This window comes from Panthera tigris, chromosome C2 (assembly GCF_018350195.1).
Source record: "Panthera tigris isolate Pti1 chromosome C2, P.tigris_Pti1_mat1.1, whole genome shotgun sequence".
NCBI lineage: Eukaryota > Metazoa > Chordata > Mammalia > Carnivora > Felidae > Panthera > Panthera tigris.
The window spans coordinates 86,722,289-86,745,405 of record NC_056668.1 but is presented as its reverse complement, the minus strand read 5'-3'; the positions used below and the strand labels follow the sequence as shown (position 1 = coordinate 86,745,405).

The following is a 23,117-nucleotide window of genomic DNA, read 5'->3' as shown; positions in this document are numbered from 1 at the left end:
AAAGAAATCTCCAGGACATCTGTTAAGCTATGTACGGACCAGCAGCATCCAAGGATGTTAGAAATGCATGTTCTCAGGCCTCATCTCTGACCCAAAGAATCAGAATGTGCAGTTTTAACAAGATCCCCAGGTGATTCTTAAGTATAAAGTTTGAGAAGCACTAGTCACCAATACATCAGTTTCCTAAGTCTCACCTCGAAAGTAATTGAACACACACACACACACAACACAGCTGTACTCCCAGCCCAGAAAGCAATTACACAACAGAAGAGAGTAGTGAAGTGGTGAAAAGGTTTTCCTTTATTGTGGCTAGTACAGCAAGCAGGAATCCCTCATCTGGCAGTCCTAACCCCACGTCATTCCACTTCACCCCAACTCCTTTTAGCTCTCCCTCGCTACGCTAGAAGCTACCCACGCCTAAACTAGACAGAGCTCTGAAGACTTTGAAGGGAGAAGATACGGAAGGCAGAAATACGGGGGAAATGGAAAACAATTCCGGTAGCATTCCTTAACCTCAACAGGCCCTGCCTTCTGCCCTTAAGAAAAATGGCGCTCAGCGTAGATGCACTTCCGGTCACGGAACCAAACAAAATAGGGGAGGACAAGAGACCGGAAGTGACCGCCCTTTTGGCACCCCTCCTACCTCTTCTCCGCCTCCCGGCCCCTCTAGGGAGGCTGAGGAGGCCTAAGGGCTGAGGCTGGTCTGCGGTTGGCGGGTGACAAGCCGGAGCCGGGACAGTGTGAGTGCTTCCTGCCTCGGCTGCCGGCCGCTTCACTTCGCTTTGGGTGACCTTCGTGAGGCCAGGGACAGGGGGCGGAGAGTCGCGCGGGAGCTGTGTGACGAGGCGCCGCCGCGGTTCTGCGTGAAAGCAGCTAGCCGGCAGGTCTGCCAACGGGGCCATCGGCCGTGTGGGGCCGGCGGAGCCCGCGAGGCTCGGGCCTGAAGCCCGGGGGCTGGGGAACCCGGTCCGGGGCTGGCGCACTCGGGACAGCGGTGAGGTCCGGCCCTTAGCTCTGCGAGCGGGGTTCCAGCGCCCGGTGTGGAAGGCCTTTCCCCAAGGTAGGTGTTCACACCCGACTGAGCCGGCTTGTTGCCCTCACCCGGGTTTTCCCACGCAGCTCCTTCACTCAGTCATTTCCTGACCCTCGGGAAGGCTCAGCTCTTTTTTCATGGCCACTGCGTTTCATTCCACACGCATACACAGCAGGAAAGGACTGGCGTGTAATCGTTTTTGTTTAGTGTCTTTTTCGTGAGAAGTTGCCAGAAAAAAAATTTTGAACTTAAATTCCTTGAAGTTCTTGGTACTTTGGCTGGAAACGTTAATGGTCGCGTTTACTTGTTGTGATGAGAGGTTTTTTGTTTTTTTTTTAAGTGTCAGTATTACATTATGATCTTGGAATTTTATTTCCTCACTCTGTATCCACCTCCACCCTCTAGAGCTCCAGGTTGAGAAACTTGTTGTTTGTGAACTTGCTCCTTCTTGCTAACCCTGTTCCTTGATGTGCCTAAGAGTTGGGAGTAGTCACAATTTAGCCACAATTAGTTTCATCTTCACCAAAGGGAAATAAAGTAGAAATTGGCAACCAAGGTTTTGTCCAATAGAGTTAACTTATTTTGGTGGAGTATCACAAGTTTAAAACACTTCTCCCCAAAATAAAATTATCTCAAAGTATTTTGGCAGTTTATTTTACTGGGGAATTAATGTGGCAGGAAGGTGTCATTCACTTGCATGTCTTTATCATATAGTTTAATTTGTGCTTTCTAACTTTTATTTTCTTTCCCCAGTAACATAATGGCGGAAACTGCTTCTCCGCTGAAGCACTTTGTGCTGGCTAAGAAGGCAATTACTGCAATCTTTGACCAATTACTGGAGTTTGTTACTGAAGGATCCCATTTTGTTGAAGGTTAGTTTCTCTAAGTTTTTTAAATACTACTGTTGAGAATATATGAAAAATATGAAGGTGGGGCACTTGGGTGGCTCAGTTGGTTAAGCGCTCCATTTCGGCTCACGTCATGATCTCAATGTTTGTCGGTTCAAGCCCCATGTTGGGCTCTGTGCTGACAGCTCAGAGCCTGGAGCCCGTTTCAGATTCTGTGTCTCCCTCTCTCTCTGCCCCTCCCCCACTCATGCTCTGTCTCTCTCAAAAATAAACATTAAAAACAAAAAAAATTTTTTTAAAGAAAATAAGGTTTTTTATCCTTTTCACCCTTAGTTACAGAACGCATATATAAGGCATTGTGTTAATAATCTAGGAGAGATGCCATAACAAAACCCATTTTTGCCCTCCATAAGAGGAAGATTAAATGTTATTAATAACAACTTAAGAAATAAGTGCTTGCATGTGAGGTACTGTTCTAAGCACTTTATTATATCAATAATGCATTAAATATCAACACTGGAACAGATTTTAATTATAATTATTTTAAAGATGAAGAAACCAAGACACAGAAAATTTAAGCAACTTGCCCAAGAGCACCTAGCTAGTAAATGCCCAGACTTAAAAGTCAGGCAGCCCACATTTAAGCTATACCTCTCTTTTCCCCAAGTCAGCTGTCAGCCTAGATCTCAGACCTATCTTATCTTCTCAAATGAGGCTGGAATTCGGTGGGGAAAGGGCAAAAGAAATTTTCTTTGAGTGTCACTGTTCAATGTTGGTGAGGAATGTCTTATTAGGGAATACTGCTTTGGAGAGAACTGTTGAAATATTTTCTGGTTCCTAAGATTACATGACCATCAACGGTACAATGAAAAGGGAGGGATTTTATAAACTTCTCCAGTGACTGTGAGGAAACATTTGGTAGGTTGGTAATATCAAACTTTGTCCTTGTCCCTCCTAACCCTCCCTCACCAGATTTTTAGCTTGAGGATAGGGATCATGCCTTATTATTGCGTCCTTATCACCAAACCTGACACAATTCAAGTTTTGTTGAATGAGAGGGGAAAAAAGTAATGGTATCGAATCTCTGTTTCCAGTTTTGAAAGAATTTGAGCTGGCACAGTGACTTTTAAATTGTTTTTAAAAACTTGATAGGTCAGCTATGTATACTCAAAACAAAGTTGATGGGAAGTGAAATTAAATGCAATATCTTCTATGTATTGAACCCATTATAGATTGAGCATAATACTAGGAGCTAGTGAATGACAGCTTTATAGTCCGAGTTCAATTTTACTGCTTTTACAATCTCACAGAAAATCTCTTGCAAAAAAGAGACAAAAAGATAAATTAGGAAGAACATAGAAGAGAAAGAATAACATGAAAAACAAGGTGAATGTAATGATACTTAATCCAGTCTCATCTTTATTCACCTAATTGCATATATTTTACTAATGTGCTTGAAAAGGATGATGAGATTTGTAAAAGCTGGAGTTTAATTAGATGAGCACTGGGTAAGCTGTGTCAGTGTGTGTGTGTCTCATTAGTACCAGATAGCCAAACGAATCTCCATGTTTTTACCTTTAAAATGAGATAATGAAAATGTAAGTTGTCAGTTCACTGGGGTGAAGTTAATACAACATTGTAAGTCAACTATACTTCAATAAGAAAAGATAAAAAATAGAAAACTGTCTGTAACGGATACTGTAGTAACCACTTAAAATATATATGTAAATGTAAAAGTGTATGTACCTGAAATATAAACAAAACTGAAAGGCTTCTGCTTTTCACACCCAAGTTTTTCCACCCACCCCCATCCTTGGAGGACAAGAGGTTATGTCTGGGATGAGCAGTTACCTCTAGCCTGACTGGAGTAGGATATAGTTGGTAATTCTCTTTTTATGTTAAATGAGCTGTTTTGCTCCATTCCTCTGAGAAGACAAGAAGTTTTAAGGTAGCGATGTCTTACCTAGCTTGGAGACCCAGTTGAACCATATCTTTATTTTATAGGGGTGGCCATTCACAAACCTCGCTATTTCTTAGTATGTGGATCCCTCTTTTCCCTTTAGTCAGGATGGAACAATAATAGGTAGATAATTAGGTTCTAATTTCTCTGTTCAGAAAAACATTTTTGTCTTAGATGGGTATTTTTGTTTTTGTTTTTTTAGTTTAGTCATTTTGAGTGACAGTGTGCATGTGAGTGGGTGAGGGGCAGAGAGGGAAGGGGAATGAGAGAACCCCAAGCAGGCTCGACCCCATGAACCATGAGATCATGACCTGAACTAAAATCAGATGCTTAACCGATTAAGCCACCCAGGTGTCCCTGTCTGAGATGAGTATCTTGTATTTTTGAGACTTAGGTGAATAATAAATACCCTTTGGACTGGGCCTCTATAATTTTTAATAATTTTGAAGCTTTTTTGGGGCAGGATTCTTATGACCTGTTGCAATAAAGTATTCACCTTTTGCCAAATATTCAGATAGTATGGCATTTTTACTTTTTAAATGGCCACATTAATACAGAGCAAAGCCAAAATATATGCATATCTTAGCTATTCCTTTGTATAATTCACTTAATGTTCATCTTTACCACTTTTTCTAACACCATTTCAATTTTGTAGCAACATACAAGAATCCAGAACTTGATCAAATAGCTACTGAGGATGATCTGATAGAAATACAGGGTTATAAAAACAAGCTTTCCATCATTGGTGAGGTGCTGTCTCGGAGGCATATGAAAGTGGCATTTTTTGGCAGGTAATCCTTTATTATTTCTCTCAAGGGTAGTTTCCAGAAATCAGGTTTTCTAAGTCCTATCCACAACTTTGTTTCTGATGTTTCAGCAAGGGATGGTTCTCCCCCTTCTCCCTGTAAGAGTTTCTCCTTGTGTTAAATGCTAAAGCTATTAGCATCTAAAAGAATTTGTTCATTTTAGTTCTTGGTATAAAAGGCTTTATGAAGGTCATATTTTTATTTTTTAAGGATGCTCATCTCTAAGAATTGGATTCTTAGCCAAATCCTAAGCATAGAAATACGGGTTAATGATATGCATAATTTTTGACTTTTTAAAAGTTCTCTTATTACCAGGTATGTCTTCTGAAAGAATTCTCAGCCCCACGATTCCCAGAGAGAGGGAGAGTAGGAAGAGTCATTTGTTAACATAACTGTTGAGATGATAGTGTGATCTCTGCCACAGCTTATATGTTCATTTAGGAATCATTTGTTAACTTCCTTTGTGCCATGCACTGTATGAGGCACTAGGGATACAAAAACAAATGACTAGGCCCATACTTGTTTGCTCAAATATGTGCTGTGTATCAACAGAAGCATTTATTTACTCATTAAACTAACTTGTAGGCCTTTTAAATCCATCTTGGGGCTTTTTTTAGCACTTGGGATTTCCTGTACCTAGAATTCCCTTTGCCTTGTTTTATCTATGTCTGGCTCTTTCTCAGTTTTCAAACCTTTCCTAAATGTTACAACCTCAGAAACCTTTCCTGACCGCTGCGTCTAAAGTATTTCTTCTCATTTATTCTCTGAAGTTTTTACTGTTCTATTTTGTCTTCATGATTTTATATATTCATTCTTCAGGACAAGCAGTGGGAAGAGCTCTGTTATCAATGCAATGTTGTGGGATAAAGTCCTCCCTAGTGGGATTGGCCATACAACCAATTGCTTCCTGAGTGTTGAAGGAACTGATGGAGATAAAGCCTATCTTATGACAGAAGGATCAGATGAAAAAAAGAGTGTGAAGGTATAATATTTTGACTGTTAGCAACATAATGTACCTGAAATAATGCCCTTAACTTGTTCTTTTTAAAAATTTTTTTGTAGGATGTCTGCATTGCTAGAGATAGAAGAACTACTGATGTTTTAATTCATAGCTTTTAAAGCCATCACTAATATTTTGAATTCTGTAAAATTCCTTTGCTTCAGAGCTAAATTAGAAAAATAAAATATGCCCTTAAAGTAAACTAGAGTTAAAAGTTTATTACATTTTAAAAATAATGTTCTGAAAATAACATTATTGAAGTGTATTGTTGCTGTTTAACCTCATCTACTCTCATCTTTTAAAAAAAAAATTTGTTTAAAAAATTGGGCCTTGGCATGTGTTTGATGCATGTCTGTGTCTTTAGAAATTGTTTTATCTTTGGAGTATTAATAAACACATTCGTGAATAAATGTAATAGTTTTATCAGATAAGGGTCAGTGACAATTCCCTACTTTTCATAAATTTCTTAAGTAGACTCCATGCCTTACATGGAGCCCAACATAGGGCTTGAACTCACGACCCTGAGCTCAAGACCTGAGCTGAGATCAAGAGTTGGATGCATGGGGTGCCTGAGTGGCTCAGTCAAAGATCCGACTCTTGATTTTAGCTCAGGTCATGATCTCAGTCTCTGGGATCATGCCCACATCAGGCTCCATCCTCTTAATGTTAAGCCTGCTTGGGATTCTCTCTCTCCATCTCTCTCTGCCCCTCCCCTCGCCTACTCTCTCTCAAAATAAATAAACAAACATTAAAAAAAAAAAAGGGACACCTGGGTGGCTCAGTCAGTTGAGCGTCCGACTTTGGCTCAGGTCATAATCTTGCTGTTTGTGAGTTCAAGCCCCACGTTGGGCTCTGTACTAAAGCAGCTCTGGAGCCTGCTTCGGATTCTGTGTCTCCCTCTCTCTCTGCCCCTCCCCTGCTCATGCTGTCTCTCTCTGTCTCAAAAATAAATAAAACATTAAAAAAATTTTTTTTTAAATAAAAAATTAAAAAAAACAGATGTTTAACCTACTGAGCCACTCAGGTGCCCCTTTTTTAATAAATTTCTTAAGGAGTTCAGTGCCACTAAGTTCCTTCAGCCAAAAGAAAAAAGTGTTTCTCATTATGATCACTTTCTTTCTTTTTTTTTTTTTTTAACGTTTATTTATTTTTGAGACAGAGACAGAGCATGAACAGGGGAGGGGCAGAGAGAGAGGGAGACACAGAATCTGAAACGGGCTCCAGGCTCTGAGCTGTCAGCACAGAGCCCGACGTGGGCTCGAACTCACGGATCATGAGATCATGACCTGAGCCGAAGTCGGAAACTTAACTGACTGAGCCACCCAGGCGCCCCTATGATCACTTTCTTAAGTCTTTTCTTTTTTCCACTTGAGTCTTTTATTTATTTTTATTTTTTTAACGTTTTATTTATTTTTGAGACAGGGAGAATCAGAGCACGAACAGGGGAGGGTCAGAGAGAGGGAGACACAGTATCTGAAACAGGCTCCAGGCTCTGAGCTGTCAGCCCAGAGCCTGACGCGGGGCTCGAACCCACGGACTGCGAGATCATGACCTGAGCAGAAGTCGGCCGCTTAACCGACTGAGCCACCCAGGTGCCCCATCCACTTGTGTCTTAAGATCTCTTCCACAAGTGCAAAAGTTCAGTGTTTAAAGATCCATGCTGTTTTAATTTTTGCAAAACTGAGTTGAATTCATCGGTCTAGTTCTTGTTCTGTGAGTTTGTTGTTTGAGCTAGCTCAGGTAACTTCATCTGTGTAATACTCTTCAGATTAGTTAGAAGGAATAAAGGAGGTGATGTTTGTGAAAATTTTTTTTAATGTTTTATTTTTTATTTATTTTTGAGAGAGAGAGAGACAGAGAGTCTGAAGCAGGCTCCATACTATCAGCACAGAACCTGATGTGGGGCTTGAACTCACAAGCTGTGAGATCATGACCTGAGCCAAAGTCAGATGCTTAACTGACTGAGCCACCCAGGCACCCCTCTGAAAATATTTTCAAACTTTTAACCCATATAAATGAAGGAATCATTTATTTTGTGATCAAGTTTTTACCAAATCAAAATTCAAACTACCTGTGGCTTTAGATCCTTAAAGTAGTTACCTCCTATTTCTTGGTCTGTGCTCTCTACTTCCAATCCTTCATACTCTTTTCCTCCTCTCCCCTACTCCAAAATTTAAATTTGTTCACCTCAAGCAGTGGCCTGTGTTAAAGTATAGACTTTGAGTTTCATGCTGTAATAGTTTTCCTTAGTAAAAGAAATGCCTGGGGCACACATCTGTGTCGGACTTCAGCTCAGGTCATGATCTTACAGCTTGTGGGTTCAAGTCCTGCGTCAGGCTCTCTGCTGACAGCTCAGAGCCTGGAGCCTACTTCAGATTTCCTCTCTCTCTCTCTCCCTCTCTCTCTCTCTCCCTCTCTCTCTCTCTCTCTCTCTCTCAAAAATAAATAAGCATTAAAAAAAAGTAAAAGAAATGCACTAATTACAGCTAATACTTTATTGCACACTTGCTAAGTACCAAACACTATTCTAAATACCTGCAGTAACTCCAGTCATACCACAACTATATCAGATAGGTGCTTTTTATTATCTTAATTTTATAGACCAGGCATCAAGACATTGGTACACATTTATAATTCTATCAAAAAGTTGATGAAAGCAAACAAAACTAAAACCTAGCTAACATTGTCACTGTGAAGATTCACTTCAACCCTGATCAGGACTATTGTGCCCATTTGAAAATAGGTGTTTCCCTTTAAAATTGGATACAAAGCACAGATTAATTGTAAAGATATGTGTGCTGGTGCCCTTTCCTTGAATATTAATTTTACTTTAAATTTTTTTTTTTAATGTTTATTTTAGAGTGCGCATGAGCAGGGGAGAGCAGAGAGAGAGAGAGAGAGAGAGAGAGAGAGAGAGGGAGACACAGAATCAGAAGCAGGCTCCAGGCTCTGAGCTGTCAGCACAGGGCTTGACTTGAGGCTCAAACCCATGGACCATGAGATCATGATCTGAGCTGAAGTCAGATGCTTAACTGACTGAGCCACCCAGGTGCCCTGGTGTTTTTAATGGAAAACAAAAAAATTTTTTAATGTTTATTTATTTGAGAGAGAGAATGAGACCATGGAAGTGTAGGAGGGGTAGAGGGAGAGGGGGAGGGAAAATCCCAAGCAGGTTCCTCGCTGTCAGTGCATAGCCTGACGCAGGGCTCGATCCCACAAACCATGAGATCACGACCTGAGCGGAAATCAGGAGTTGGGTGCTCAACTGGCTGAGCCACCCAGTCGCCCCTTGAATATTAATTTTATATTAAGCTCTTTGTATTTATTGTGTATTTAACATGTACACATGAAAGATACTAAAGTAACACATTAATAAATTAGTGTATTTCAGAAGTTATCTTGAGAAATAGAAATATTTTAGTGAGTTTAAATGGAAAGAGAAGGTATAGTCATTGATGTTAAACATGCTTATGTGAGTAAGTGACTGCCTGGTGAGAAAAATCCTTTATTAAAAAAGTATGTATTGAACTTCTCATATTGCTTTGGGTGTTTTTTCTTTTTAAGTTTATTTATTTTGAGAGAGAGCCAGGGACAGGTAAAGAGAGAGAGGGAGAGAAAATCTCAAGCAGGCTCCACGCTATCAGCACAGAGCCCAGTGTGAGGCTCGAACCCACAAACCGTGAGATCATAACCTAAGCCAAAACCCGAGAGCCAGATGCTTAACTGATTGACCCACCCAGGTGCCTCACTTTGGTCTTATTATTACTCTGGTGTTTTTAAACCTTTGTTAATAATGACGTTTCTTCTATTTTCACCCCTTATTAAGCAATACATTTTAGGGGCGCCTGGGTGGCTCAGTTGATTAAGCATCCGACTTCAGCTCAGGTCACTCATGGCTCGTGAGTTCAAGCCCCACAGGGCTCTGTGCTGACAGCTCAGAGCCTGGAGCCTGCTTCAGATTCTGTGTCCCTCTGCTCCTCCCCCACTCACACTCTGTCTCTGTCTCTCTCAAGAATAAGTTAACATTAAAAAAATAATTTTAAAAAAAGGCAATACATTTTAGAAGAGACAGAAAATACTAACGGTATTTCCAAAACTCACATGCTTCCCAAAACCAGTGGAAGTCCTTGCCTTTGGTATAGAGTTAAATGTGTGTTTCTCAGTATTTTGTAAACAAAATGGTTTCATATGTGCTATTTTGACTTCTTTTAATATATTGTGAATTTGTTTTCATATATATAATATCAGCTTCAAGAGTTGCATAGGATTCCATTGCCAGAGGTCATTTGTTGGACATTTAGAATGTTACCAGCTCTGATTATTTGTGCAGAATGATATGAGTAAACTGTTTCAAGGGTACCATTTTTTTTTCTACTTGGTAATTCTAAAACTCATTTTCTCAAGATTGCTGAGATGGTTTTATTTCAAGTTATTTAAACTTCTGCTTTTTATACATGTTTTGCAAAAGTGAATGCCCCAAATCATAGTGTTTTTTATTGAATTTTATTATAAGCACAGTTTTGTATTTTTTTTCTCTTCTACTTTAGACAGTTAATCAGCTGGCCCATGCCCTTCATATGGATAAAGACTTGAAAGCTGGCTGTCTTGTGCATGTATTTTGGCCAAAGGCAAAATGTGCCCTCTTGAGAGATGACCTGGTTTTAGTGGACAGGTAAAATTACATACATATGAATTGGTTTTCTCCTTTAAAGATTCATTTAATAGAATAATACTGCTTGTTTTAGCATGTAACACATAAAAATTTAAGTGCTCAATTGCTGCTTTGTTCTCATTTGCTAGATTGTTAAAGAACACATAAGGTGTTGGTTTTATTTTTTATTGGTTACATAAAGTGCCAGTTTCCCAGTCTAATTCTATTACAAGAAATTTCAAGGATAGCCACTTTGTTTTCCCCCTCTATATTGACTGTAGTTTGGATAAATAGCTGGACCTTGCAGATTGTCTAATTCTAAATAACTAGAGAGATAAAGATAACTCTGATAGGTAAAGTTTTTAACTAGTAATAAATTCATTCTTGAGACCAAGTTTCCCAAAATAACTTTCCTGGACAGTTCACATAACTTTTCATGGTTCAAGAATTAAGTACTTTGGGAATTTTTTTTCAACTCTGCTGATTAGTCTTCATTTACTATGTGTTTTTTGCTACATTGGTGTTTAGTAAAATGATAATGTATATCTAAGCAATGTCCTACCAAAAAAGGTAGTTAAATGATTTTTTTAAAGTTTTGGTATGCTCTTTTGTTTTCTTCAGTTAAAATTTTAGCATTCTCTGGAAACCATGTTGGTTCTGGTGATGAGCTTTTAATTTTGCTTTATTTCATGACCAGACTATATCCATGACCCCCGCCTGTCATCTTGCCACCTTGTTACAGGGATACATCAAACCAGTGTATGGACAGTTGCGTTATAATTTTTATGGTATCAATTATATATTAAACTTATGCCTAGCAGAGGGTGTTTTATTCTTTATGCTCACGAGCACTGCAGTATTTACTGAGCTGTACTGGACATGGGTGCTTGCACCTTCATTTTTGTTACCTATTTGCCTGTTTTTTTTCAGTACTTATTTTTCATCCTTTCAGAGCATAAAGATTTGAAAGATTAAAATAGTGACCATGTTACTTGCTTTATCAAAAATTACAAGGTTGTCTTCAGTAAGTAAAATTTTTTAGCACTTGTTGTTAATTGGCTAGGCTCTGAGAGTTCCTTGTCAGCAGAATAAATATAGAAGTTTATAAAACAGAGACTCACCTTGCCACAAATGCTCTCTTATACATGAGAAAGTAAATCTCTTAGGCTTTGTGCTGAAAACTGGTAGAAATAGTTTTTAGACTTCAAACAATTTATAAAAGTTAAAAGAATTCTTTCTATAATCACATTTTCTTTTTAAAAAATATTATTATATAATACAAGTTTATCTTATTTCCATTAGTCCGGGTACAGATGTCACTACAGAGCTGGATAGCTGGATTGATAAATTTTGCTTAGATGCTGATGTCTTCGTTTTGGTTGCAAACTCTGAATCAACACTAATGAACACGGTAGGATTTAATCATTATTATGTTTGAATGGTAGGAAATGAAATGGTGTCTGTTAATTCTGAAAAGTAAGGGAAATCCAGATCCTGGATTCGAAAGAAGCTCTGGTATCAAGGGAGGGCAAAGGAGTTTGTGTTTCCATGGGACTGAAGAGCTGATTGTGGTCTTGAGTGTTCCCAGAGTATCATTGGGAATCTAGGGCATGATGGCTCTAGTTGCTAGTAAATCTTTATATTCAAGGTGTGATACATGTATGTTGTTGACATTGATTGTGGTTATTTGCCAGTTTCGGAAGGAATGGGCACGAGAATTGTTAGGATGATGACTTAAGCCTTTTGAATAATGTTTAACACTCCCACCTCACCACTGCCCCCCAACCCTCATGTCTGGCAGACAAGGCTTTTCATATTTTTAGTTTTGTCAGCCTTTTCCAGCTTTACCTGTGTACACACTAGGTTGCAGCTTACCTATATGCATTCTAAAGTGCTGTCAGACTTCACAGATTTTTGAGGATGTCTAGAGCCAGACTCATCCCAAATAAACTCGAGTTTATAGGTATCTAATATCCAAACCTATAGTATGATTTTCTTAAAATTGTTATTCCTGGAAAGTATATAAATGGGCAAAGATCATTTATAACCTAGGTGTTACCAGCCAGACCTCTGTTTTGTCACTGTTAGTTGTGTGCTCTCCAATAATCCGTTATCACATAGACCAGGCTACTCTGACAGCACAGACAGTTTATAGTCTGATGATTAAAAAAACAGATCTATGTTTAAAATCTTTGTTAGAGTAACTCCATTATTTGGGTAAACAAACTTTGATGTACATTCTGACTTCTCCGTCTTTGTTTATGCTCTTCTTTGCACACAGTTCTCCTGCTCCCAGCTTCTCATCTTTCAGAAAGCCATTGTCAGTACTTTTAAGCTCTTTATCTTTATCACCACTTTCTTAATGGAGCTTTTTCTAATTCTAGCTAGATATGGTGTCTCTTCTTTGAATAAGCATAGCATGTATTTGCAGCATTTATGGCACATACCTTTCTCTGTTGTTTATTATGATGTACACAGGTCTTAAATTGTTATTAATTTACTTAGTCTAAACATTAAAAGAGATTTGAGGTAGCTTTTTGAAAATATATGTTTATATCCAGTGGTACCTGGATTCAGCAAATAGTAGAGACAGATAAATATCTGTTAAATTGAATTTCACAAAAGACTCATGGCAAGGGCAGAAAATCTTCACTTTTGCCTTCTTACAATATTCTCACCTTTGAGAATCTTAATGTTCAGAGTGCTTTGGGATCCTTTATCAGTGGGCATTAATCACTGTTGTCTAAATGGTTCAAACTTTTAGATTAGAGCTTCAGTTATAAATGTAAATATAAAATAGCTGTTAAAAGTGAACATAACACTGGTATTTGATGTTTTATAGGAAAAGCAGTTTTTTCACAAGGTAAATGAGCGACTTTCCAAGCCTAACATTTTCATTTTGAATAATCGTTGGGATGCCTCTGCATCAGAGCCAGAATATATGGAAGATGTAAGTTATTTAAGTTTTGAAATATAGTAATGTACACTGTTATCTGAGAAAACAGTATACCTTATATAATAAAACATCATAAGCAGCTGTTCTCTTACTTGAGAAAAGACTGTAATTATAGAAACCCTGAAGTGGATACGTGATAGAGACCAGAATATTAAGCTACTTTGAAGGAAAAGTCTGTTATAGAAGTACCATGTAATCATTTTATTTATTTATTTATTTATTTATTTATTTTTTTAACGTTTATTTATTTTTGAGACAGAGAGAGACAGAGCATGAACAGGGGTGGGGCAGAGAGAGAGGGAGACACAGAATCTGAAACAGGATCCAGGCTCTGAGCTGTCAGCACAGAGCCCGACGCGGGGCTCGAACTCACGGACCGCGAGATCGTGACCTGAGCCGAAGTCGGCCGCTTAACCCACTGAACCACCCAGGCGCCCCCATGTAATCATTTTAGATCTTGAAACTTTGTTACAATTTTTTATTAAAGTATAACGTACCAGAAAAGTATACAGATCATAAGTGTCCAACTCAAGAAGCAGAACATTCGCAGCACTTCAGAATGCACCCCCTCCATCCTCCGGCAGGGATGAGCACTTAACCATGACTTCTAATGCCCTTGATTAATTTTTTGGTTATTCAGCTTTATGTAATGGAATCATATATAGTATCTACTTTTGTGTCCAGTTTTCTTTTGCTCAACGTTATATTTGTGATATGTGTCCATACCTTTGTGCATAAAGTGCATTTCATTACTGTATATTTCAGCCTATAAATAACTACATTTGAAATTTATTCAGTCTGCTAGTGATGGCCATTTGGGTAAATTTCCTGAATGTAGCTGTTATGAATAATGCTTCTGTGCACATTCTTATATATGTCTTCTTGGTGCACACAGGTTTATATTTCTGTTGGATATATACCAGTGGTTCTCAGTGTGAAGGATTGGGCATATTTGATCCCCAGGGAATATTTGGCCCTGTCTGAAGACTTTTTTTTTTTTTTTTTTTTAACGTTTTATTTATTTTTGAGACAGGGAGAGACAGAGCATGAACAGGGGAGGGTCAGAGAGAGGGAGACACAGAATCCGAAACAGGCTCCAGGCTCTGAGCTGTCAACACAGAGCCCGACGCGGGGCTCAAACTCACGGACCGCGAGATCATGACCTGAGCCGAAGTCGGCCGCTCAACCGACTGAGCCACCCAGGCGCCCCAAGACTTTTTTTTTTTTTTTTTTAATTTTTTTTTCAACGTTTTTTATTTATTTTTGGGACAGAGAGAGACAGAGCATGAACGGAGGAGGGGCAGAGAGAGAGGGAGACACAGAATCGGAAACAGGCTCCAGGCTCCGAGCCATCAGCCCAGAGCCTGACGCGGGGCTCGAACTCACGGACCGCGAGATCGTGACCTGGCTGAAGTCGAACGCTTAACCGACTGCGCCACCCAGGCGCCCCAAGACTTTTTTTTTTTTTAATGTTTGTTTATTTTTGAAGGAGAGAGAGAGCACAAGCAGAGGAGAGGCAGAGAGAGGGAGATACTGAATCTGAAGCAGGTTCCAGGCTCTGAGCTGTCACAGGCACAGAGTCTGACATGGGACTCAGACTTACATGCCATGAGGTCATGACCTGAGCTGAAATTGGATGCTTAACCGACTGAGCCACCCAGGCTCCCCTGAAGACATTTTTGGTTGTCACAGCTCAGGGACGGTGCTACTGGCATCTCCTACTGGAGGCTAGGGGTGCTGTTAAAAGTCCCGTAACACAGATCAGCCCCTCCCAACCAAAGATTTATCTGATTCAAAATGTCATTACTGCAGAGATCAGTAATCTGTGACTGTATATCTAGGAATAGAATCGGTGGATTGCATGTAAATATGCTGTTTCAGTAAACACAGCCCGAGTTTTGTAAAGTGCTTGTACCAGCTTATACTCCCAAGCAGTTTGAGAGTTCCAGGTGATTTATATTCTTGCCAACACTTGGTATTTTTGTTTTTGTTTTAAATTTTAGTCATGGTGGTGATTTTAGAAACTGCTTTTTTTCTTTTTTAAAAAAAAATTTTAATGTTTATTTTAGAGAGAGAGAGAGAAAAAAAACATGAGTGGGGAGGGACGGAGGAGCCACAGAATCTGAAGCGGGCTCCAGGCTCTGAGCTGTCAGCACAGAGCCCAATGCGGGGCTCAAACCCACGAGCTGTGAGATCATGACCTGAGCTGAAGTCAGACGCTCAACCCACTGAGCCACCCGGGCGCCCCTAGAAACTTCTTTTTAAAAACAATAGTGTATCTGGTATTTGGTCTGTGATCTATAAAAAATATTTAATTTACTTGATATTTCTTTTTCTGATTTTAATCATAGTTTATGTTTATTTATAAAAATAGAAAATGCATAAAAAATTAAAATTTACACTGTCCCATCATTGTTCATGTGTTAGATTATTTGCTTTCATTCTTTTCCCCCACCCCCAGAATTGGAATTTTGTTTAATATGAAGCTTTATATCCTTATTTATTTTTGTTTCATGTTTGTTTAATTTTTAGAGAGTGTGTGTGTGGGGGGGTGGATGCTGAGTGGTGAGGGGAGGTATAGAGAGAGAGGGGAGACACAGAATCTGAAGCAGGCTCTACACTGTCAGCACAGAGCCTGATGCGGGGCTCAAACTCACGAACCGTGAGATCATGCTGTGAGCCCAAAGTCGGGTGCTTAACCGACTGAGCCATCCAGGAGCCCCATATATCCTGCTTTTATTAACTGTTGTATGATTATACTCTTTTCAAATTGGGGTTTCATTTAATCAGAGAATTAGGAAATATCCACGGGTTCTTTTCCATTCCTATTTAGCTTATTTTTTTTTTTAATGTTTATTTATTTTTGAGAGAGACACACACGGAGTGTGAGCAAGGGAGGGGCAGAGAGAGGGAGACACGGAATCTGAAGCAGGCTCCAAGCTCTGAGCTGTCAGCACAGAGCCCAACATGGGACTCGAACTCACCAACTATGCTATCATGACCTCAGCTGAGGTTGGACACTAAACCAACTGAGCCACACAGGTGCCCCTTAGCTTAGTTTTTATTAAGTCTTAAGATAGAGATTTCTTATCGTAGCCACAATGCTAAAGGCTAGTACTAAACCCTAATTAGTTTCTAACCCTTAGTCCTATTTTTTTTATTTTTAATTTTTTTAAAGTTTTATTTATTTAAGTAATCTCTATGCCTCCATGGGGCTTGAATTCATGACTCTGAGAGCAAGTGTTTCATGCTCTACTGACTGAGCCAGCCAGATGCCCCTCTTAGTCCTAATTTTAATTACCCAAGTGCTAATCTTAATCCTAACATTGCAGCTCTAATCCGTATCTGATGCATTCTCCCCAAATTTCTCATTTTTTTAAGAAAAAGAGACCGTTTGTGTTCTGATTTCACAATAAAAATGTCTTCATTGTAGCAAGTTAATTGTACTTATATTCTGATATCAAACTTCAATAGCTTCATTGTAGAACATTTGGAAAATAAGCATAAGGAAGAAATAAAATGCCACCTGTGCATGCATGCCACCTATTAATTTTCACATATGTATACACGTATCATTTTTTGTAGTATAGTCATATACATCATTAATACAAAATTAAGAGCTCTTTCCTATGGCAGTAAGTGTTAATATTTGTCTATAATATGTTTTGTAATGGCTGCATATTTGGTGGTCCATCAGAATTTTAAATGGTCAAGGAAGGATCTTTAAGAGAAAAAGTCTGTCAGCAAGTTTAAAACTTCATTTATTAGAATTTTTGGATTTGTTAAGTATATGGAAACTATTACTATAATATCACTATGAATGGAGTTTAGTATTATAGGCCTGTAGCTGTCAGCTATATTGTCGTTTAATTACTCGAATTATTTTAGTACCTTGTTTTCTCTAGGTACGTAGACAGCACATGGAAAGATGCCTGCATTTCTTGGTGGAGGAGCTTAAAGTTGTGGATCCTTTGGAGGCACAGAATCGTATCTTCTTTGTTTCTGCAAAGGAAGTTCTTACTGCTAGAAAGCACAAAGCACAGGGGATGCCAGAAGGTGGTATGTATTATTATGGATTGTCTTTTGAAATACAAGTATAGTTATTGAAACAGCATGCTAGAAATCTTAATGTTGCTGTATACTAGGTTTTAAACTCTTTACATAAATATTATAGGTGGGGCACTTGCTGAAGGATTCCAGGCAAGATTACAGGAGTTTCAGAATTTTGAACAAATTTTTGAGGTAGGAATTTTGCAAATGTATTGACTAATACAAAACCCTAGCATTGGTTGGAGAATGATCATAATCTTCTGTTTTTAGTGTTTATCTTTGTCAAATAACCTTTGCTGTTATTTAGTATAGTTTCTGCCACAGCAAGTGAAACAAGTTTGAAGAAAGGAGGTCCCTGCAAAATGGATGATCTGTAAGAATTTAAAACTAAAGATTGTAGTTTCTTATTTTTCTTATATATTTGTATTTAAATGAGAAACTATTTTCTAATATTGTATGTGTTGTGCAATGAGTGAAATTCTCTTTATTCAATAATTTGAGGCAAGATTAAATAAATGTAATTGCTGTTGGGGTGGATAATAGAGCAAAGTGAAGATCATCTTTTTTCTTCTGTACCATACAGTTTATAGACAGAGAATGTAGTTAATGTCATATTAAGATACAGGTCTTGTACCTTAGGAATCTGGTAGGAACACCTGGGGCACATAACTAATGTGTTTGCAGAATTGGGGAGGAAGGATACTGTCTTAATATTTTGGTGTTTTATTCAAAGACATTAAAACTCATCCTACATTTGACTGAAAAGTTCTTTAGATGTTTATCTTCTAAACTCTTATTTAGGTGTTAATCTTCTAAACTTTTATTTAGCCCTATTTGATCCAGCTCTGCTTAGATTGCATATCCCCTTCTCACCCATGAATGAACACAAAGACTTCAGAACTGAAAAAACTTGCATCTGCAGTTATTCTTCCTTATAAGTAATAACAGCTTTAATAGTAAGGATATGAATGTTGAACGTGTTCGGCAGAATTTTTTTAACTAAACATTTATTTGCTCACTATCCCCCATCTTTAATTTGGTGAGTTGGAGACAGACTATTAAGTAGATGAAGACAAAATATTTAAGAAGGAAAGCCCACTAGTAGTTATCAGAGGCCCCTGGGTTATCAGCATATGTCCTCCCAAGCTAAGCTATAGATTACATGAAGTCTCTGACCATTGTTTATATTCTTTCCCTTTCGCTTTCACAAGAGATTCAGTGCTCTCCTTACTCTTTAGATCAGTTATTTCATCCATGGGGAAAATATTGGGAAGAGAATCTATTGTTCTATCTCTTTTGTCTTACTGACCTTTTCTTTCTTCTGTATGTATGTCATTTATTTCTCCTTTCAAATCATACTGTTCTGTTATGCATTTGTAATGTTTTTCATATTGATTCCTGCTACCCAGACAGAATATCTCCTTGAAGAGGTGGAAATGAGAAGAATAAAAGCTGTGCTGTAGAGCACTAGTTCCTAAACCTTGGCTGATCATGAGAATCACATTAGGTGCCTTAGAGAACTGTAGACTACTGAATTATCCCAGAGACTGATCCAGTGGGGCTAGGATGGACCTAGGAATCCGTAAATATTCAAAGCTCCTCAAGGGATTGGAATAGCCAGACAGACCTAGGAATTTTTCTTTTTAATGTTTTTAGAAGAAACTTGGCAGTTTGTTATAATGGTTCACTGGGAATATAAAAATTATGTATGAAAAACTATGCACAAGCTTTTACATAAAGTAGAGAACATCAGACTTTAGACTTTGAAATTTTTGTTAAGTTAAAAGTATGATAGATTTAATATGAGAATCAGCTAGAAATTATTTGAACTTACCTAAAGAAATAATCAGATGTACAAAAAATTGTTTTGGTGGCCAAAGCATTTTTTGATGATTACATTGACAATTCTTTTCAGCTTTTTTCCCAGAGCTAACATTTGTTACTTCTTAAATCAATTTTGGTAATTTATGACTTCTATAAATTGGTGTATTTCTGAGAATTTATAACTTCGTAGGATAAAATTGTTCATTTTTACAACTTTTATATTCTTTGATACATACACATGTATATATATTTTTTCAAATATTTATTTATTTGTTTATTTTTGAGAGAGAGCACAAGCAGGGGAGGGGCAGAGAGAGAGAGACAGAATGCAAAGCAGTTTCCAGGCTCTGAGCTGTCAGCGCAGAGCCGCCATGGGCTCGAACCCATGAACTATGACATCGCGACCTGAGCAGAAGTCAGACATTTAATAGACTGAGCCACCCAGGCGCCCCAATGAGTATATATTCTAACTTTAACAGATTTGTCAGTGATTTAACTGCTCTGTTTTATCCTCCAACAACCTAGCCCCAGCCCTTGGTTAATTTTTCCATTCATAAACAGCATTTTTTGGTTTTTATTTAAGTTCTATATTAATCTTTAACCATAGTTTCCTTCTGCTTTTTTTATACTTTTCTTTTTTTTTAAGTGGAATTGCTTTTTGTTCTTTAGGAAAGAATTTAGGGTTGTGAATTTGTGATGTAACATTGGGTGTATTCCATGGATTTCAGTATCCAGTTTTCATTGTTTAGTGATTTTTTTTTAGTTATACTTGTTGGTATTTCCTATTCATTACAGGAGATGTTAAGAATCAGATGTTTTGATTCTTTTCATCTAATTTATGGTGATATCTTAGTTTCTATGCATTTTGGTCACAGAATATGGCTTTTATACACATTTTCTCTTTGTTTTTGAATTCACTTTTTTTTTTGGAAGTCTTTAGAAAATTATTTTTGTGGAAAGAAAAATTGTACCAAGTTAATCATTTTTAGCAATCTGATTCTTGCCACAGACTTTTTGAGATTCCCTTGTTTCCAAAGGATCAAAAAACCTTAGGAACATTTATTTAGAGTATCAAGTAAAATAAAGCCTGAAAATTAAACCACTTAAAATCAATCAAGGAAATCAATGTTAATTCTGTCAGTATGTTTTCTTATTGTTTTAAACCTGTATTTGAGCAAGTGTATATTCTAAAGATGATTTAGACATCTGAATTTCTTTGTTCAAATATTTGGCCATTCTTAGTAGTTTGGTTATAAGATAGAAAAGAGGTATGTATAAAATAACTCTTTTCTAAAATGTCAGTGAATTTATTATAAAGGACATTTCTGGGACAACTGGTAAGATTTGAAAATTGACCGTGTGCTAGGTTGATAGTATTGACCCAATGATAATGTTCTGAACACAGTAATTATTTTGTGGTTGTATAGGAAAATGACCCAATTCTTTGGGACATATGTTAATATATTTAGTAGTAAAGCTGTGATGTCTGCAAAGAACGGTCACATTGTTGAGTAGAAACAATATGTATAAAAATACATGTGTATTTCTATGTATAGACATATATCTATATGGAGAGAGGGGAAAGGTAAACAAATGGGGCTGATTGTTAACACTTGGAATGTTTACTTGAAAGGCATAGTGTGTTATTAGTGTTTTTCTTGTGTAGTCCTCTTAGTTAAAAGTATTTCAAAATAATAAGTTGGGAGTGATGAATAGCATATTATTATGAGCATTTGCAGTCTGTTACAGGGATTTGACAAATTTGTATGTCCTAATGACACATAAATGTTAATATTTACAAACGTGTAATTATAATTGACTACCAGCTGGCTTCTTAAGATGTAATTAGAAAGTTAGAAAACTATCTTAACTGATATTAGGATTATTGTTTTGGTTCCAGATCTTTAATAAGTTTTAAGATAATCTACAGGATACTCTGACAAGATAGAATTTAAATTGGTTTGGTGTAGTATTTTAACCTTCTCCTTGGAAAATTAGTGTTCCTGATAAAGTAAGTCTGGAAACTGCTGCTTACTGTATATGTTCCCTATGGGGATTCATAAGCATATTAATGTAGCAAGAGTTCTGAGAAATAATACACTGAAAAACCCTGTATTTAAATTAGCATTTCCCACACTTCAGAATAGAATATTTCTTTTGCAGGTTGACTTGGTATTTTTCTGATCAGGGGGAGCATCAGTGTAGGATACTTCTTAATTGGAAGAAGATTTCCTGCTTTTTTCTTTATATTTATTCATGATTATATGTTTTTAAATCAAGGAATGACTTTTATATTGCCTAATAACTTTTGGAAATATTTTCTTTCTGGTCTAGCTCTAATACTGTGCTGTTATCTACAAATTTTGAGTCTTCATTGCTGATATCTAGATCTGCTTCATCGAGGAACATAGAATTTCTTTTAACCTTTTTTTCTTTTAAAAATATTTTTATGCTTTTATTAAATTTTTTGTTGCAGTTAATTTGTCAATTTATGAGATACAGTTATTTAAAGAAAAAGCTTTGATTCAGTTAGAAATAAGCAGTTTATACTTTTAAACACTTAATATTGTGTAGTTATTGGTGGGTTTTCTGTAGGTACATACAGAAGGTGCAGGGGCGGGGGGAGGGGGGGGAAATCCCCCCCCTCCCCCCCAACTTCCTTCAACTAATCTATTCAGGATTAGTGATGTTGAGTGATGTGTAAATAAGCTTAACCCTGAACAAAACTTAGGCTATGCGGTGAAGGAAAGTAATGGGCTTTGAGTTAAGGCTTTATAAACAGTTAACTAAATGAATTACCCTTATGTATCCTTTGGCTAAAGAAGTAAATCTCTTTTATTTTTCATATCTCAAAGTACTGAAGAGGACACCTAAACTGGCAAAAGAAATTTTAAGAGTGTTCTCTGTCTTAGTGAAACAGATAATCACTTCAGAGATGTGAAGGCTAACCATAGGTTATAAATAATATATTGAGTGAATGTATAACATACTAATGATTCCAAGATGAAAAATACTAGAGTATTAAGTGAATACCTTTTTAAAGTTTGAAAGCTATTTTGACAGAGGATAGTAATTACTACAGTTTTACTACTGGTTACATATAAAAAGAGGTTCAAGAAGATGAATTCATGGAAATTATGGAGATATATACCAGATTTTGAAAAATTCCTCACAGAAAATAAACGCGGCTGCCTACAAAACATCTATGGCAGTTATTGCTGCTGTGACCCAGACAAGCATTTCTTGATGGTTCAAAGACCAGATAGCCTTTCTCTGTACACTCTTGTAGTTGTTTTTAAATGTTATTTCAGTACAGAATTTGACTTTCTATGAGGTAAAAATGAAAGGACAATTTTAATATGATAATTTTGCTAACATTTAATGATGAATCACAGTAAATATTTTAAATAACAAGTAGCATGCACATTGAAATTGAAACAAAATTGAACAAATTTTACAGTATAAATGTATCCATTACTATATGTGATGCATTCTAACGTATTCTGTTTTAAAAAAAACACTGGTCATGAAACAGATTTGTACAGTAAATGATTTATTAGCTACAATTAGCTTGAAGGTGAAACAAATGAGATAGGGCCTCATTGGGACCTGTGTACACAAACTGTAAACCAAGGGCATTAACAGGGATTGTCTCTGAAATAGCTGTAGATATTTTTCTTTTTCTTTTAAAATTTTTAAAATGCTTATTATTTATTTTTGAGAGAGAGAGAGAGTGAGCGGGAGGGACAGAGAGAGAGGGAGACACAGAACCTGAAGCAGGCTCCAGGCTCTGAGCTGTCAGCACAGACCCTGACACAGGGTTCAAACTCTCAAACCGTGAGATCATGACCTGAGCCGAAGTCAGACATGTAACCACTGAGCCGCCCAGGCGCCCCGTTCTTTTTTTTTTTTTAATAATTTAAAATATTATTTAGGTTGTTTGTTGCTAAAGAATATCCTTCAAGTTGTTCAAGTTTTAATTGGTAGAA

General features: G+C 37.4%; 1 protein-coding gene across 4 annotated transcripts in view; it reads left to right on the top strand.

Annotated features, from left to right (window-relative positions):
• The first annotated feature begins 303 nt into the window (after window positions 1-303).
• Window positions 304-23,117, top strand: part of MFN1 (mitofusin 1) — a 50,240-nt gene continuing 27,426 nt past the window's right edge. The window contains exons 1-9 of one of the 4 annotated variants that reach the window (XM_042956936.1): window positions 304-1,060; window positions 1,787-1,905; window positions 4,497-4,632; window positions 5,467-5,629; window positions 10,195-10,319; window positions 11,601-11,709; window positions 13,141-13,248; window positions 17,160-17,313; window positions 17,429-17,496. In XM_042956936.1, the coding sequence (XP_042812870.1) occupies window positions 1,794-1,905; window positions 4,497-4,632; window positions 5,467-5,629; window positions 10,195-10,319; window positions 11,601-11,709; window positions 13,141-13,248; window positions 17,160-17,313; window positions 17,429-17,496 (975 nt within the window). In that variant the 5' untranslated portion in view covers window positions 304-1,060; window positions 1,787-1,793. The remainder of the gene's footprint in view (window positions 1,061-1,786; window positions 1,906-4,496; window positions 4,633-5,466; window positions 5,630-10,194; window positions 10,320-11,600; window positions 11,710-13,140; window positions 13,249-17,159; window positions 17,314-17,428; window positions 17,497-23,117) is intronic. The other 3 variants (XM_042956937.1, XM_042956935.1, XM_007094584.3) reach the window with 3 other exon arrangements.